This window comes from Leucopleurus acutus, assembly GCF_964270905.1.
Source record: "Leucopleurus acutus genome assembly, chromosome: 4".
NCBI lineage: Eukaryota > Metazoa > Chordata > Mammalia > Artiodactyla > Delphinidae > Leucopleurus > Leucopleurus acutus.
This window is the reverse complement of record NC_139146.1, coordinates 111,223,943-111,241,635: the sequence shown is the minus strand read 5'-3', so window position 1 is coordinate 111,241,635 and position 17,693 is coordinate 111,223,943. Positions and strand designations below refer to the sequence as shown.

General features: G+C 41.3%; 1 protein-coding gene across 1 annotated transcript in view; it reads left to right on the top strand.

Moving 5' to 3' along the window:
* SCARB2 (scavenger receptor class B member 2) overlaps positions 1-17,693 on the top strand; it is a 66,319-nt gene that overhangs the window by 24,457 nt on the left and 24,169 nt on the right. The window contains exons 3-4 of the mRNA XM_082837616.1: positions 15,167-15,314; positions 16,127-16,315. Coding sequence (XP_082693742.1) covers positions 15,167-15,314; positions 16,127-16,315 — 337 coding nt within the window. The remainder of the gene's footprint in view (positions 1-15,166; positions 15,315-16,126; positions 16,316-17,693) is intronic.

Here is a 17,693-nt window from a genome sequence, read left to right as displayed (position 1 = left end):
GAAGCCAAATTCTGGAGAGATTAGGTAGAGAGAAAAAGATAAATGTTTCATCTTCATTTGCAGAGGTATACTTCATCAACTTGCCACATATCATAGTTAGCATAAGAGGAAAGGTTTTCTGGAACACAAAGATTAAAAGCCAGTATATTTCAGAAAAAAATCATAAGATTATAAATCATATTTTTCAGTTCATTAAGTTCCATATAATTAATTCTTGTTGATCTTGATAAACGCATCAGGTTTTCTATTAGAGTTTTATAATTTCTTACCCAGTTCAGTGGTATGATCTAAAAGTCATCAGAAACCTATATTTGTCAAAAAATCCTTTTTATGAATTTTCTTGAAGATTTTCATTTTTGTAAAAGCATCAGAATAAAACAATGACTGTCTATAAATAACAAAAGACTTAAAATGGCATGGTTAAAGATTTGATTACAGTGCAGTTGACAAAGCAACTTGGTTATTTCTGTGACAATACAACATTTTAAGGAATAATTAGAATCATAACTATATAGTACAGGGAATTATAGTCAATATCTTGTAATAACCTATAAAGGATAAAAATCTGAAAAAGAATATATATATATATATATATATATATACACACACACCTGTAAAGGATAAGAGTCTGGAAAACAATCTGAAAAAGAACCTATAGAGGATAAGAATCTGAAGAAATCTGAAAAAGAATATATATCAATATGTATATATATCTGAATCACTTTGCTGTACACCTGAAACTGACACAATATTGTAAGTCAACTATACTTCAATAAAAATTAAAAATTTTTAAAACCTTAATTTCTAGTGAAAACTAAGAAGTAAGCAATTATGTACTTTTATGTTAGCATTCTGTAGATTGGCAAACTTATAAATACCATTTATGATTTTTAAAAATGTGCCCTTGGGGCTTCCCTGGTGGCGTAGTGGTTAAGAATCTGCCTGCCAATACAGGGGACGTGGGTTCGAGCCCTGGTCTGGGAAGATCCCACATGCCGCAGAGCAACTAAGCCCATGCACCACAACTACTGAGCCTGTGCTCTAGAGCCCACTAGCCACAACTACTGAACCCACGCACCACAACTCCTGAAGCCTGCGCACCTAGAGCCTGTGCTCTGCAACAAGAGAAGCCACCACATTGAGAAGCCCCTGCACCGCAGCGAAGAGTAGCCCCCGCTTGCTGCAACTAGAGAAAGCCTGCGTGCAGCAACAAAGACCCAACGCAGCCAAAAATAAATACATTTTAAAAATTAAGATCTTTAAAAAATAATTATTAAAAAATAAATAAAAACATGCCCATTTATGGAAAAATTTTCAATGTGACACAAAACATTTATTAATGGTGCTAAATATCTTTAATTTCTCTATAAAAGGAAGCCTATTTTCAGTAATCAGGTTTTCAGTATCTTTATTTGGGAATGATCTAGATATTTAGTACATTTCCATCATTTAACTTAACTTAGCAAAACTCTAAAGTTTCAAGTTACCAAAAATCTGGAGAAACTATTTTTAAGTAGACATACCATAAAACATAATAATTCTTAAACAGTACACTAAATGGCTCTTATCCCATTTATATCTATTTAACTCATTTGTTTCCAACAATTATATTTAGATTACCCTGAAAACTTCAGGAGACATTAGACCACGTCAGCCATCATTCCAAGCTATTTTTCTTGCTGATAAATTTTAAAACAGAAATAATATGAACATATTTGACTAGGTTCAATAAAAGTAAGACATGTCTGTATTAATGAAACCAACAAACTTAAACTTTAAACCAAATATTAATTTAATATTGAACATTTCCCAGATCACATGAACTTGAAATTCATTTGGGTTAGTTTGTATTACATTCAAAAATATTTAATTTCTAAGTGCCTCCTGTAAGTCAGTTAAATAGGGCTCCTTTATAAATTAATATTGATGATACTGTCTGGAGGTAGAGACATATCTATAATGTACACACAGACATATAACAGACATAACCAGAGATCTCATAACTTCATTTTATAACTTAGTCGTGAATCAGGTATTACAATATAAACTTACTAGTTTATAAATAACAGTTGGTGTAAGTTAAATTTATTTGCTTAGATGACTTAGCCTTTTTGCAAAGACAGTTGCTTTCAATTCCCCAAAGAACTGGTCTGCCTAAATGATATCAAATGATTGATTTATGCAACTACATTTTCTTTAATTTGCTTTTTTATATCAATGAGAAGATTTCCAGCTAAACTGGAAATTAGGAGTTCTATGTTCTAGAACTTTAGGGTTCATTTTATCATGCCTTCAAAAGTTTGCACAAGGCATTCAACAAAGGCCCTCTTTCTGAGTACACAAGTCAAACCCAGACCAATTTACCCTAGGGGCAAAAAAAGTCTCCACTATTGCTTTATTAGGCCCTGAATATTAGCCCCCAGTTTTTGTTTCATTGTGTGGGCTCAGGTAACTCTGTTTCCTTTAGTATGTTTAATTAATACTGCCTTAGGGGCAGATTTATATGCTCTGTATTATAATACCAGGCAGGAGAAGCATTCCCCAGTGAGACATAATGTCTATCCCACAGTATAAATAGGCAAAAGAGATGTAACCATCTCACAGAAAGCCCATTCAAATATGCCAATTTTTTTTTTTAATTTATTTTTGCCTGTGTTGGGTCTTTGTTGCTGTGTGTGGGCTTTCTCTAGTTGTGGCAAGTGGGGACTACTCTTCGTTGCGGTGCATGGGCTTCTCATTGCGGTGGCTTCTCTTGTTGTGGAGCATGGGCTCTAGGCACACGGGCTTCAGTAGTTGTGGCACACGGGCTCAGTAGTTGTGGCTCACGGGCTTTAGAGCGCAGGCTCAGCAGTTGTGGCACACAGGCTTAGTTGCTCTGCAGCATGTGGGATCTTCCCGGACCAGGGATTGAACGCGTGTCCCCTGCATTAGCAGGCAGATTCTTATCCGCTGCGCTACCAGGAAAGCCCTAAATACACCAATTTTTAAAAAATAAATTTTTATCTCAATTCTATCAACTCTTATACCTTTAACTTTAGCCAAGTGACCCCAGGCCCTTTTGTCAATCTTTAACTTGATTAATTGGCCTAACTGTTGCCTCAAGCAATTGCTGGTTAGGTATCTTAGTATAATTTTATTCCAGCCTTTAAAAAAATTTTTTTTTTACTGGGCTAAATAAACCAGACTTGTTTGGGGCCCTTTAATGTTGGGGGGACCAATAGGGGGTCTCTTTGGCCCATTCAACTTTAGGTAATGTTGTATCAAAGTCTTTGTTTTTTTTGTTTGTTTTATTTTGTTTTTTGGCCGCGCTGTGCGACTTGCGGGATCTTAGTTCCCTGACCAGGCATTGAACCTGGGCCCTCGGCAGTGAAAGCACAGAGTCCCAACCACTGGACCACCAGGGAATTCCCTGAAGCCCTTGTTTTAATCTCATCAATGTCCATTTTATTTATCGCATTTTTAAATCACTATCTAAAGATTTCTATCCTGCTGGGACGAGTCCCTTTAAAATTTCCACCTTGTTGGGAAGCAGTCTCTTGACTTCCCCCTCAATATTTCCTATTCCCTTGTTAATCAACCAGGTTAACGTTAATTAACCTAATGTTTTTATTAGTATCCTAAGACCCATCAAGGGAAAGCCAAGACTACAAATAAGGCTTCCCAAATCGTTTTTATTTTATTTTAAACTATGGGAATTCTTAAGGTTAGAATCTTAAGAATTCCCATAGTTTATTCAGAGGTTGTTAATAAACCTCTGTGTCTACCTTTTAATTTGCTCTTTTTATAGGTACCAATAAAACAGCTATTTATAATGAGAGCTCTCTAAAAATTTACCAATTTAGAAGTTTCTTCAATTTAAAAGATCCATTGTCTGGCCATTGATGAGTAGTATCTTAATAATGATAACCAGTAAGATGCAACAGGCACCCGCAACAAGGGAGTGCAAAGGATGCAGCCTTCAGAAGATCCAGAAAATTTACTCCAAAAAAATAGTCTAAGAGGGCTTCCCTGGTGGCGCAGTGGTTGGGAGTCCGCCTGCCAATGCAGGGGATGCGAGTTCGTGCTCCGGTCCGGGCAGATCCCACATTGGGGAGCGGCTGGGCCCGTGAGCCATGGCCACTGAGCCTGCGCGTCTTGTGCTCCGCAACGAGAGAGGCCACAACAGTGAGAGGCCCGCGTACTGCAAAAAAAAAATAGTCTAAGAAAATAAAGGCCTTTGTTGTACAGGTGGACGCAACGAAGGTTGAGAAGACAAAGGTCCCTTATGAACTGGGACCCCTTATGACAAATTTTCCTGAGAGCTGGCACAGCCAGACAAAAAGACTGTTTGGAATCCCAGTCTATTTGACGGGCTGTCAAATGTACATCGTATGTGTACTTTCCTGATGGCGGACACTGTGCTCTCAAAACACAGAACAAAATGCCTAAGACGATCAAGTAGAACATTTACATCTCAAAAGCATAGGGAGAGAAATGCAAGTTCCTCCTAAGTCCTAAGAGGGCTTTTGTTCCTTTAAGGTCAGAAATCTGAAAAGATATTTTATCAAGCTGGCTTTCTCTAACTGGGTATGCAAAAACCAGTTTTGGAATGTCAAAAAGAGCCCCATCTCAGCCATTTTTAGGGTGAGATTTCCTTAGTTCTCACTTAAGTACTTGCAAGTATAAATTCTGTACATCCCTAAACCTGGCTGGGTTTTAGTTGTTAGTTGGAGGTTGGCTTTCTGATACCCCTCATTTCTCTGTTTGAGAAACTGTTTCCTATTTTAAAGTTGAATTTGTCAGGAATAAAATTTACTAATGAAATTGTGTGATGGGCAATGTGCTGCTTGTGAGCTTAACCCCTCTAGGTGTTACCCTAGAGTCACTTCTGCTCGTCTACGTGTCTCTTCTAAAACAACCATTGGTGCTGGGATCAGTGAGTGGCCAACTCTCATACATGGTCCCCAGACAAGCACGTTTTAAACTAATGAGTGGGTTTCCTTATGGGACTCTGCTTCCATCACTCCCATAAATGTCTTAGTTGCCTGAGAAAGCCATAACTGACTGGGAGGACCCTTGTCCCTCTTCCTCTGAGCAAAGCTTTCATGTGATATCTTCACTTTTATCCCGACAGAGTCTGTTAAGGTAGCCAAATTGAGGAAGGATGTCAGGTCAGCTTCCTACTTAATCACCTAGTCCAAGCCTCCTTAGGGTCTTTCAGCTGAGCAAACTCATCCCAGTGTTTATCACCTGAGGGTAACCTCAGTGTCTTTCAGTTGAGCAAATACAGACACATCTTCTGGAACCTAAGTTCAAGGATAACCTACCCCTCATAGTGAGGAGTTTAACAACCTCTGAATAAACTCAGGATCTTCAGCTAAGAGTGGGAGATCCAGTACCAAGAGAGACTCACTTAAATTTGTCTGGACTCGTTGAGGAGGCAGACTGGCACAAGGGGCCCTGCTGGTGTCAAGGCTCTGGATCCTTGTAGAATTCAGGCGAAGGAGAGAAGTCTGCTCTGGGTCTTCATGGCTGCCAAAACTGCTGACAAAAAAAAAAAAAAAAAAAAAAGGCACAACATAAGAGCTGTGAGTTGAGTTTAGTCTTACTGAGGCCTATAGCCCAGGAGACAGCCTTTCAGATACCTCTGAGAAACTGTCCCAAAGAGGTAAGGGAGGGGCCAGGATATATGTGAACTTTTTTGCTGGAAAGAAACACATAGTTGAACATCAAAAAGTTACTGCTAATCACAAAGAATAGACATTTCAAGTTAATGATTTAAGTTGTTTTCTATGTATGGGAAGATGCAAGAATCTAGGGTCATTGAAATATTTCCTTAGATATGAACCTTGACTATCTAGGGGCTGAGAGCCAAAGCACAGAATGCTTCCTGTTTTTCTCCATCCTGAATTCCCCTCAGGCTCACTGTCGGTGGGCTACTGCAGTGGCTGATGGCTTGATCTTTGTGGAACTGTAATTGCAGGCAACATTTTTTTTTCTTTACATGAGCCACATATGTAATTTAAAATTTTCTAGGAGTCACATTAAAAAAAAAGTAAAAAGAAACAGGAGAAATTAATTTGAATATTTCATTTACCTCCAAACTACTTAAAATAGTATATTTAAACATGTAATCAATATTCAGAATTATTAACAAGGCACTTTGCATTCTTTTTTTCATAGGAAGTCTTTGAAATCCATGTGTATTTTACATTATAGCACATTGAATTTAGGACTAACCACTGTTCAAGTGTGTAATAGCCTCGTGTGGCTAGTGGCTACCATAGTGGACAGCACGGTTCTAACCAAACTCCAATTAATTTTACAGCCCTAGACACCCTACCCTGTCAGTAAGCATGCCGTTCCCTCAGTCAAGAAGGAACTCCACCACCTCTCTCTGTTCTCCCCTAGATTTTCCCTGACTTTGAATGCACTCTGCCTGGTATGTGATAAAGTGAAAGGAAAGAACCAAATCCTTTCATCTCTGCATATCCAGTGTCCAGTGAATATCTATAGAATAAGTGAATGAAACATCCTCAGCCGTGGTTTAAATCCACAGGACACAAGTGGCTCAGCTGGAACCCCAGGACTGAGTCAGGGAAACCCAGGACCCAAGGACAGGTTCAGGAAAGGGGAATAGGGTCCTGAAAATGAGTGACTTTGTTTAGGAACGGCTACTCACATGTGCATTACAAACTGCTAAGTGTTCCTAGTAGGGTTGAGTGGGCTGTGAACTGGGATTTGTAGGAAAACCTGGCTTTTTAGGGAGACCTACAGCCCCTCTAATGGGTCTTTTGTAATCATTTGGTGGATCTGATCTCTGTCACTTATGACTTAATTATGCTATTGTTTAGCTACATGGGAAAGACAGAACATTCCAGTAGCTCTGCCCCAGTATTTGATAGTCCCACGGGTTCCCTCCAGACTGAGTCAGCCGTGTGTGTGCAAAGAAGGCGAGGGCATGCGGCCCCCCATTGGTCAGTGTGGACTGGCCTGGGGTGGGAGTCTCTGAGATGGGGAGGCCACGCTGGGCAGTGCAGGGCCTGATTGATGGGACACACAATTTACAGTGGCACATTCCCCATGACTTTCACGTATTCATGAGTTCAGAATGTTAGTGTTTTTGGAAAAAGATGGTGGAAGTTCCACATGTAGATAAAAAGCCAGTCAGTCTGGTTTAAGGAATGTAGTGCGTTAGTTACATTTTTATTAAGCTGTGGATGGAGCAGCCCTGGAGCAGGTCTGTTGACACAAAGCTAATTTGCCTCACGATCCTGTTGCTTAGTGACCTACTTGCCTAAAACTGTGTATCCAATGGCTTCTGCAACCTTTTTGAGATTTTTCATTTTGTCCGGTTTCTTTTTCTATTTTGCCTACTATTTAGCATTTCAAGAATTTTTTAAAAAATTAATGTGTCCAAGGGCTCTGTCAACTAACTTTCATGTTTCTAACATGTATTTGCTGAATTTACAATATCCCATTAAACATCTTCTCCTTGACTTTCTTAGTTTTGCTGTTTGGATTGTTAATTTCTTTTATAAGGTCTTATTACTGCTTTGATAGTAAGGAAAAAGATGCGAGGGACACATATTTCCTAAGTGTTTTTTAATTATTATTCACTGACCATTAAGTAATACTGGATTATAACGTAATCAACATGTACAATATCATATATAGCATTACCTTTAAAAGAGTAAAATATATTTTATATTATAAAAGTAATATATATAAGCAGCAAAGATAAAGTTGAAAGTACAGGAAAGTAAAATAAAAAAACTACTGCTACCCTCATGGTTTCACTGTCTCAAAGATAACCAGTGCTAATGGATAGATTCTCAGTCATTTTCACATGGTTGTGTTTTACTTTTACATGGTTATACTGTCTATACTTATGCATGTTCATGTACATACGTGTATATTCTGCTCACTTAATATTACATCAGAGGTATTTTCCCATGTATGTGTTAGTCATTATACAAATATATTTTCGTGATGATAATATTCAAGAGATAGAGGAAATATATTACTATACTTAACCACTCCCTTCTTTTTGGATATCAGTTCTCGTTCCATCCTTTGATTACCGCATGGATTGAATGTTCTCCTCATGTTTGCCAACCGATTGTGTTTCCACATTCTTAGTTCTTGTCCTTTGCCAGTTTGCCTGTCTGGGTTCCGGTGTGTTCATGCCACTCCATAAGCTTTTTATATAATAACGACGTTAACCCTGTGTCACAATTGTGGCAACTGTTTCTCTATTGTTTGCCTTTTTTTTTTTTTTTTTTTTTTTTTGCGGTACGCAGGCCTCTCGCTGTTGTGGGCTCTCCCGTTGTGGAGCACAGGCTCCGGACGCACAGGCTCAATGGCCATGGCTCACGGGCCTAGCCGCTCCGCGGCATGTGGTATCTTCCCAGACCGGGGCAAGAACCCGTGTCCCCTGCAACAGCAGGCGGACTCTCAACCGCTGCGCCACCAGGGAAACCCTTGTTTGCATTTTTAATTTTAAAATTTATATGTAACCAAATCTATTCTGTAATGAACTTTTCTATCATTTCTGAGTATAAAAAGTCCCACTTCCTTCAAAGGTTTGATATTCAAGTCTATTTTCTTGTAGTTCTCTTTTTTTCACATTTAATTTCTTATGGATCTAATTGTCTCCTTACAATTTCGCCAAGATAGGAACTTAGTTTAAAGTTTCAAATGCTGTACTGTTATTCCTTTGGTCCTTTACTCAACTCTGAGCCAAGCTATATATATATATATATTTTTTTTTTTTAAATACCAAAGAGATGGTAGAAAAAAATTTAAATGCCATGGTTTTTGTTTCCATTATTGTAAGAGGATGCTTATCTCTTTTTCTAAACCTGACTCACTCTACTCTGATAGGACCGTTTTTCTCAAAATAGAAACAGAAATAGCTTTAGATAAATCAGTTTTTTAAAAAATCAAAAGTGAGAAGAATAGAAAAAGATCTGCTTCTTATCCTGTACAAAAAGGTGGCGACCAGGTGGGTTTTAAATGCATGTGGAGTCCTGGGTGAGCCAGCAGGGTCAGGGTAACACTTGGAGGACGGGGAACCATTTCCATCTTCAGCAGTGAAGCTGTTTCTTATACATGGCCAACAAACATGGGCCACCGCCCACCCCCTACCCAGTGCTTTTTCTCCGAGTCCTGCTGTGGACTCTGGGTTTTCAGTCTTTCTCCTAGTTGACAAGGCAGCGGTGATAGAAAGTTCAGCAGCCCGCTGTTCAGACTCTGCCTTTGGCCGGCTTTCCTGCTCTGCCCTCTCTTCTGGGTCGTCCCATCCACTCTGACTGCACTTCACTTCCCTGCCATGCCCCGAGCTGCAGGCTGCTCTTTTTTTTTTTTTTTAACATACACAAAGTTGGAAGAAGCTTTTTATTTATTTATTTATCTATTTTTGGCTGTGTTGTGTCTTCATTGCTGCGCGCGGGCCCTCTCTAGCTGCGGGGAGCGGGGGCTACTCTTCGCCGCGGTGTGCAGGCCTCTCACTGCGGCGGCCTCCCCTGCTGCGGAGCACAGGCTCAGTAGTTGTGGCGCATGGGCTCAGCAGTTGTGGCTCACGGGCTGCAGAGCGCAAGCCCAGGAGCTGCGGCACACGGGCCTACCTGCTCCGCGGCATGTGGGATCGTCCCAGACCAGGGCTCGAACCCGTGTCCCCTGCATTGGCAGGCAGACTCCTAACCACTGCGCCACCAGGGAAGTCCTGGCTGCTTTTTCTAAACCGCCTCTGCAGTGCATCATCCTCTGCTCCACCACAGTTTTCTCACCCTCCACTTAGGAAACACATCCTGTGCTGTCGTGCGATGCTGCCTGCCTTGCTCTCCCTCTGCCTCTGTCTGGGAGCCCCTCCACCCTCCCACTCCCGGGAAGCCTACTCCTTCTGGAACCAAGTGTGCTCCTGCCCAGTGTTCCCTCAGGACACCCATTCCAGTTGCCCACCCCCCCTGCCCCCGACCTAGCACCTTGGGGTCAGCTTCAGAGCTCTTTCTACATGTGAGGTAGCCCTTTAAACGGCAGCCTGCTCTGCTCTGCTGAGGACAGGACCCAGGTCTTAACATCTCTCCATCTCAAGAACTTAGCACAAGCCCCCTCCTACATGATATTAGTAGCTAATGTTTCCTAAAGCACTTAGTATGCGCCAGGTAGTGTTCTAACTGGATGTCAAGCTTATGTGGCTTTAATTCTCACAACAACCCTACAAGGAAGGGATGCTGTTATTTCCATTTTACAGATGAGGAAACTGAGGCACAGAGGTTAGTAACGGATGAAGCCAGGATTGAATGCAAGCCTGACAATCAGATCTCAACCCAGACTCTACCCAGTGTGTTCAGTCACTTCTTATAGGAATCCTCAACAGAGAGCATTGGGTGAATGGAGAACAGAAATGACTTGGGACATTGGATTATATGGTGGTATTGAATGTATCTAATTTATCCAACACCTCTGAGGAATTAGATATTGCAGAGATGTTAGTTTTCCAGTTGATTAAAATTATTCCTTTTGGTTTCCTTATCTCAGGCGTATTTTTTGCCTTCTGTGATGGTGAGATTTTGCCTAAACATTCAGTAGGTTAAAAATTCTTTTTTGTTTTAAAAAGTAAGAACTTCTTTTAAAAAAAGGTTTTAAATGAAATATCTGTAAAATCAATTATGTATTTTCCCGCTAGATTAAACAGTTCATGGGGCATAATCAACCTTTTCTTAGTGACTAGGGCTATCATTGTGATTAACAAACAGTAAACTGTATTCTGAGCCTGTGATGTCCTGGGGCGTTTGACATCAATCAGTAGGATTAATTAGTATCTACTAAGTACCAGGGACTATACCAGGCACTTTCAAGTATGGTTCCTTAATTAATTGTCTAGGCCTGCGATTTTGCTTGCCTTTTTGTTTTTTTAATTTTGTTTCTATTTCTGGAAGCTTCTTTGGTCTTCTCCGATACAGTAAAGCACTAATCCATCACTTCTTGCTCTCAGTCTGCTGTTCACCAGGACAGCGCCCTGCCTCTAGCTGACTATGGTTGATCAGCTATCGGGAGATTTGGGTAATGAGACTTGTTGCTCTTGTTACTAAACTCCCTCTCCTTTTGCTGTGACCTCCCTAGGGTCACCAGCGAGACAGGTGTGCTTGGAAGGGGAAGCCTTTTGGGTTTCCTCTGACTGTCACATGTTGTTTTGAGACGGAGGTCCCTTGCCATCCCTCCCCTTGGTTTTCATGGCCTCTGCAGAGCTGGAGGCCACTCCTGACAGCCCTGTGACACTGTCTCCCTTCAGTTAGATGGCTCAGCAAAGGCTGTGTGTCGGCCATGCCTGGGGACGGCTGGTGACTGAGGGAAGTCTCCTGGTTAGCTCTGAGTGACCTGACATGAACCCTTTGTGCCTGCCAAGGGAATGAAATGTTTTTGTGGTTCGGGAACCCTTGGCTTTGACTTTTTGAAGTTTATTGAGAAACCAAGTCAAGTTACGAGGCAGAAAGCGATTGGAACATCCATGTGCAATTTCCCTTTAAAACATCAGGTTCTTACAGGGTAAGCAGTAAAGAAAACATTTTAAAAGTCATCTTCAAAGTCAGTAAACATACATAGACATAAACGAAGCAGGCTCTAGACTTGGAATTACTCAGGCCTCTAGGTGTATGACCTAAGGCTCAGTGAAAACAACAAAAAGTCTTGGGAAGGTCATCGATTTTCGTCATCAGTTAGAAAACTTGGCAGTGTTGGTCTCTGGCTTCTGAATCTGTTGAATCCCAGCTCTTGACTGCCGGGCCCAGCTTTCTGTGAGTGCAAGGAAACTGGCGTTCACCCTGGGGTCGCTTTTTCTACTTCTAGTTCCCTGGTGGTCAGCAGGGCCAAGCTGGGATCTTGGGCCCCGATTATACACAGCTTCTCCTGGAGAAGTCTGTCCTTTCCCCTTCCCTGGAGGGCGGCTCTGGGACCAGAGCGGGGGAGGGGCCCTCTCTGCAGGCACCTGCCTTGGCTCAGACAGGGATCTGCCTTTGAAATTTCTTCTTTTCCTCCAGCTTCTAACAAATCCCTTTGCATTCCCTTAGGTGTAGACTCAAGGAAAACCTTGGACATGAAGTCAGGCTACCAAGAGTCTAAACCCGGGTCTGACACTTCTTGGTTAGTCCTGGGAAAGTTACGTTAGCTGAATCTCTGTTTCCTCATGGGCTATGATTTCTCTATGAGAGGGTTTTTGGTTGCAAGCAAGAGAAACCTCTAATTTAAGTAAAAAGAGCGTGTATTGGAAGGCTATAAAGTGGGTTACAGCTCCCAAGGAAACCTGTAAAGAAGAAAGGGGCAGGGGCCGGGGAAGCTTTATAGACCCAAGTCACAGGAGCCCATGAGTCATCTGTGCGTCCTGGGAGAAAACGTCTGTCTACTGTGTTTTCCATCCTGAGGCTCTGTACTCAGGATTCCAGGGCCAAGGAAAAGGAATTGGGTACCACACCACTGCCCAGTGCAGGAGAGGAAAGCAAATGAGGGCTCTGACCAGCAGAAAGGGGAGTGAGTATCTAACAACCAAACGTCCAGTGCAAACACCCCGAACTGCAAACTGCACAAGGCTTTTAACAAGTATTTGTACATATTCCTCGCAAACTGGAAGAGTGTGGACTTTTTTTCTCTCATACTTATTTAGATTTGGCAATTGCTAGAGGCACTCATCGGTTTCATCCTAACAGTTAGTAAGCACCTACTAGGAGAGACCATCTGATTCAGAGGAGAGAGTACTAGGCAAGAATTAGAAGACTTGAGCTTAGGTTCTGACTCTTCCACTGCCCTGAGTCCCCATCTGTAAACGTTGGACGAAAATACTTGCTCCATGTGTGCCACAGGCTTGTTAGAAAGATTAAATGGTATCAAATGGCGTAGTGTGGTCAAACCCTTGGAAGAGCTGTACAAGTCTCAGATATTTATATTACTGTGCGTAGCTTGGTGCTAAGTACTAGAGAAGAACGAAGACTCATCTGCTTCTACGTATAGGTATGCATTTGTTTATTGTTTGCTTGTCTATTTTTATTTTAAAATCTAGAAAAGATTTGAGGCATACAAGTTTCTTAAGCTTACTTGCAATCTACCTGAGGCTTCAAGCTAATTTCTTCACAATCTAAATGATGTCACTAAGCATTTTATAACTGAGTGCCAGGCTCCATGGGTGTTCAGGGATGAGAAACCCCACGTGTGGCTGTGGTTGGGAAAGGCCTCCAGAGGAGGTGGTAGCCCCACTGCCTAATGCCTTCGTACCTTTGTCTAAATTAGCTCTGTTCAATCGAAATATAATGTGAAACACATACGTCATTCCAGGTTTTTCTAGTAGCCACATTAAAAAAAAATAAAAAGAAACAGATGCAATTAGTTTTAATAATATATTTTTAGTTTACTCATTCCGTCTAAAATAGTATCATTTCTGAATGGATAAAGAAGATATGGTACACACACACACACACACACACACACACACACACACACACACACACACACACTGGAATACTACTCAGCCATAAAAAAGAACAACATTTTGTCATTTACAGCAGTGTGGATGGACTTGGAGAGCATTATGCTAAGTGAGATAAGTCAGAGAAAGACAAATACTGTATGATATCACTCATCTGTGGAATCTAAAAACTACAACAAACTAGTGAATATAACAAAAAAGATTCACGGATAGAGAGAACAAGCTAGTGGTTACCAGCAGGGAGAGGGAAGGGGGGAGGGGTCGGGGAGTAAGAGGTACAAACTATTAGGTATAAAATAAGCTATAGGGATATATTGTACAACACGGGCAATATAGCCAATATTTTATAGTAACTGTAAGTGGAGTATAACCTTTAAAAATTGTGAATCACTGTATTGTACTGTACACCTATAACTTATATAATATTGTAGAGCAACTATGCTTCAATTTAAAAAACAAATAGTATCATTTCAACATGTAATCAATATAAAAAAGTTGAGATATTTTACATTCTTTTTTTTTTTTTTGGTACTGGTTTTGAAATCTGCTATGTATTTTACCCTTACAACACATCTCAGTTCCAATTAGCTACAGTTCAAGGGTTCAGGAGACACAGGGCTACCAGGTGAGACAACACAGCCCTTGATGAGGCAGGAAGAAGAACAGGTAAGCGGCAGAGAAGGAATAGACATGGCAATTTAGTGACCATCTACTATGGACCAGGCAGGCTCAGGACTGGCATAAGGCATTTGATTGTCAAAACATCAGTCCTGTTTTTATATAAAATTTTGATATTTTGTTCATCGTGAATTTTTAGCATTAATTTTGATCTTTTAAAATTGCATTAAAGTATTATTTGTTTTGACTACTGAGTGTTTGGGCACCTCTTACATTTTGTACCCAAGGCAGGTGCATCACTTCCCTCACCCTAGTCTCAGGCCTGGCACCAGACACCTCCTACCAACTTTGCTAATACCTCATCTGGGGGCACTCACAGGTACCAAGCTGAAATGGATATCAAAGCCAGGAGTGAACTCCTCTAATTTACTAAACCTTAGGCATTCGTTTTGTTCAATGGATTTTTAATTGAATTCAACTTAGAAATAAAAAGACATTGGTAAACACATTGAAATTGAAACTGAATTTATGAACTGAAAAATTTGAAAATATTTCGGGACCAAACTATAACCCAGGAGAGAGTTCACTGGCTTTGATTCCCTAGTTAAGGTGACCCTTGACCATTGCATTTCCCAAATTATGAGGGGAAAGAATGAAAGCAACACTTTTTTTTTTTTTTTTTTTTTTTTGCCGTGCGCGGGCCTCTCACTGTTGTGGCCTCTCCCGTTGCGGAGCACAGGCTCCGGACGCGCAGGCTCAGCGGCCATGGCTCACGGGCCCAGCCGCTCCGCGGCATGTGGGATCTTCCCGGACCGGGGCACGAACCCCTGTCCCCTGCATTGGCAGGCGGACTCTCAACCACGGCGCCACCAGGGAAGCCCAAAACAACACTTTTTTCCTCTCTCTGGGGCCTCATTTCCTTTTCACATTATAGCTTAAATCTCCAGTGTTTAGGGGGTCAGTATCTGCAGTCTCCCCCAATATGGGTTGTATTGGGAATGTTATATTGAAGATAACTTTGATGCTGAAAGAAAGGAAAAGTGTTACTTAGTAAAGTGTTGCCTATTTTCAAACGAAATCCTCTTCTTCTAGGGAACTCAGAAACAAAGAAGATATTCAATTTGGAGATAACGGAACAACAATATCTGCCGTGAGCAACAAGGCCTATGTTTTTGAACGAGATAAATCTGTTGGAGACCCTAAAGTTGACTTACTTAGAACATTAAATATTCCTGCACTGGTAAGCAGGCATTTTAAATCTCATTATTGTGGATTTTAGAAGAAAGGAAAAAGCTAAGTTAAGGCCATTATGGTTTTACCTTTAGGAGCTATTAAGTTATATGTGTGTGTGTGTATACATATATATTTTAAAAATATATATATATATGTGTGTGTGTGTGTGTGTGTGTGTGTGTATGTATATATTTATATTTTCCCCCCTTCTTTAAAGTTCGTTTCAGACTTTTTTTGAGGTTTTTCAAATGTGGTCTTTTCAAATGGTGACAGAATGTAAGTTTTAGGATTTTTTTCACCATTTCTTCCTGTGTGTTCATATGAGGCCCAGGAGACTTCTTCTATCCCCTCTGAGGTTCCCACTCCAACTCCTGGGTGACCACTACATATGCAGCTGGACACTTATGGTGGACCCAGGACCTGGAAAGTATTAGATCCCAGGTCTGGCCCTGCCCAGCTGGCTAGTGGGGCAGAGTTTATGGGGACCCAGCCTCTAACCCGGATCGGGAGGAAGATGGTGCCACCTTGTGGCTAAAGATGCCAATATATTGCAAGAGTTTTTCCCCTTCTGTGGTGTTGGGAGAACTCTGAGAGTTGCGAGTGAGGATGCTAAAATGACAGTTACAAAATGTAATACTGAGAAAGGACAATAAGTGAAGAGTCTTATTCTTCGCACTCAGCCAGAGAGGAGCTCTTTGGTTAACCTCTCAGCTGTTTGATCTCAACGTTTTACATTTACGTTTGCAGCCCCCTTTGCTGAAGGGGCAGTAGGAGAGTGGGGTGGGGACACTGCTCTCTGAATGTGCCTGTGTTCCTCAGACCGCCATGGAATGGGCCCAGCTACCCTTTCTCCACGAGCTCATCGAGGCCCTGTTGAAGGCGTATCAGCAGAAGCTCTTTGTGACCCACACGGTGGATGAATTGCTCTGGGGCTACAAAGATGAGATCTTATCCCTCATCAACATTTTAAAACCTGACATCTCTCCCTATTTTGGCCTGTTCTATGGGGTAAGTCCATTTTTCTTTTCACAGATTCTTTGTTCAGCTGAGGAGGAGGGCATTCCAAGACAGATTTTATCTTCACTTCGGGTTTCTTCTAGGAGAAGACCAAAGTTGCTTGGAATTCTAGATCTCTTGTAGAGTATGGGAAAAATAAGAAAGTGCTTTAGTAGGGAAAAAAAAAATTTTTTTTCTTTTTTTTTTGTGGTACGCGGGCCTCTCTCTCACTGCTGTGGCCTCTCCCATTGCGGAGCACAGGCTCCGGATGCGCAGGCCCAGCGGCCATGGCTCACGGGCCCAGCCGCTCCGCGGCATGTGGGATCTTCCCAGACCGGGGCACGAACTCGTGTCCCCTGCATTGGCAGGCGGACTCTCAACCACTGTGCCACCAGGGAAGCCCATCCCACAATTTTAACATGCTACCAGTGCTGACTTTGAATGAGTGTCACTATGAAAAATATATACAATATATAGAGTGTGCTGTGCAGTCTTTCAAAGTGTCATAAATATCAGTGATCAATGCCGAGTCTTGTTTTGATGACTTGGAGACTAAACCCATGGATCAGTCTGACAGAGCCAAATAAGAAACTAAATAGGGATGTGATAGTCCATTAGGAGTGGGAGCTACTTATTAGGTTTTTAGACATTTGTGAAAGAGGCTGGATAATTTGAAACTCTGTGTGTCCCTCGTCTATGATTTCTTTTGTTTGTAAGTGGAATTTTGTATCATTTTTGGCAGATTTTATTTACTTTGGCTTGAACCCCAAAATATCAGTATTCACGTAATTATTATTCAAAGCATATGTTATTGCTGCCTGAGCTTCCAATGAATTAAAATGAAAAGCAATTAAAAATCTATCCCCCCCCCCCAAAAAAAACAAACAAAAAAACTTGAGTAAAATGGGTAGTTGGAAGGTTGGTAAATGACAAACTTAAACTCAGGAAGAGAGGTAGGGTCAGGACAGGATATGGAATTATGATGAATTTCCCCATCTTTAAATTTGTGGTTATTCTCCGGGTCTAACTACTGGAGAACCTCACCCTCATCATGTAATCTCTTAGCATTTCAGTTGCTTAGTGGTAATAATACTGCCCCTCTACCTTCAGGGATATATAAAACTTAAAAACTGTTCAAACGAAATGGTAAACAACTTTTAAATATTATCTTTGCAAGAGGAGGGTGGTCCTAGGAATAGGGTCCCACCACCCCTAAATCCTTCACTCTGGGCAAGCAGACCCAACAGATGTTCCCTAGAAGCTTCCGTCTCACAGGAGCCAGCTTCCACAGGACCGGAGGAAGCACCGATTTCTTGTTAAGCTGTGACTAGACTCCCTCCTAGAAATAATTTCCAGGAAACTTCCTGCAGAAAGATACAAAGGTTTCCTT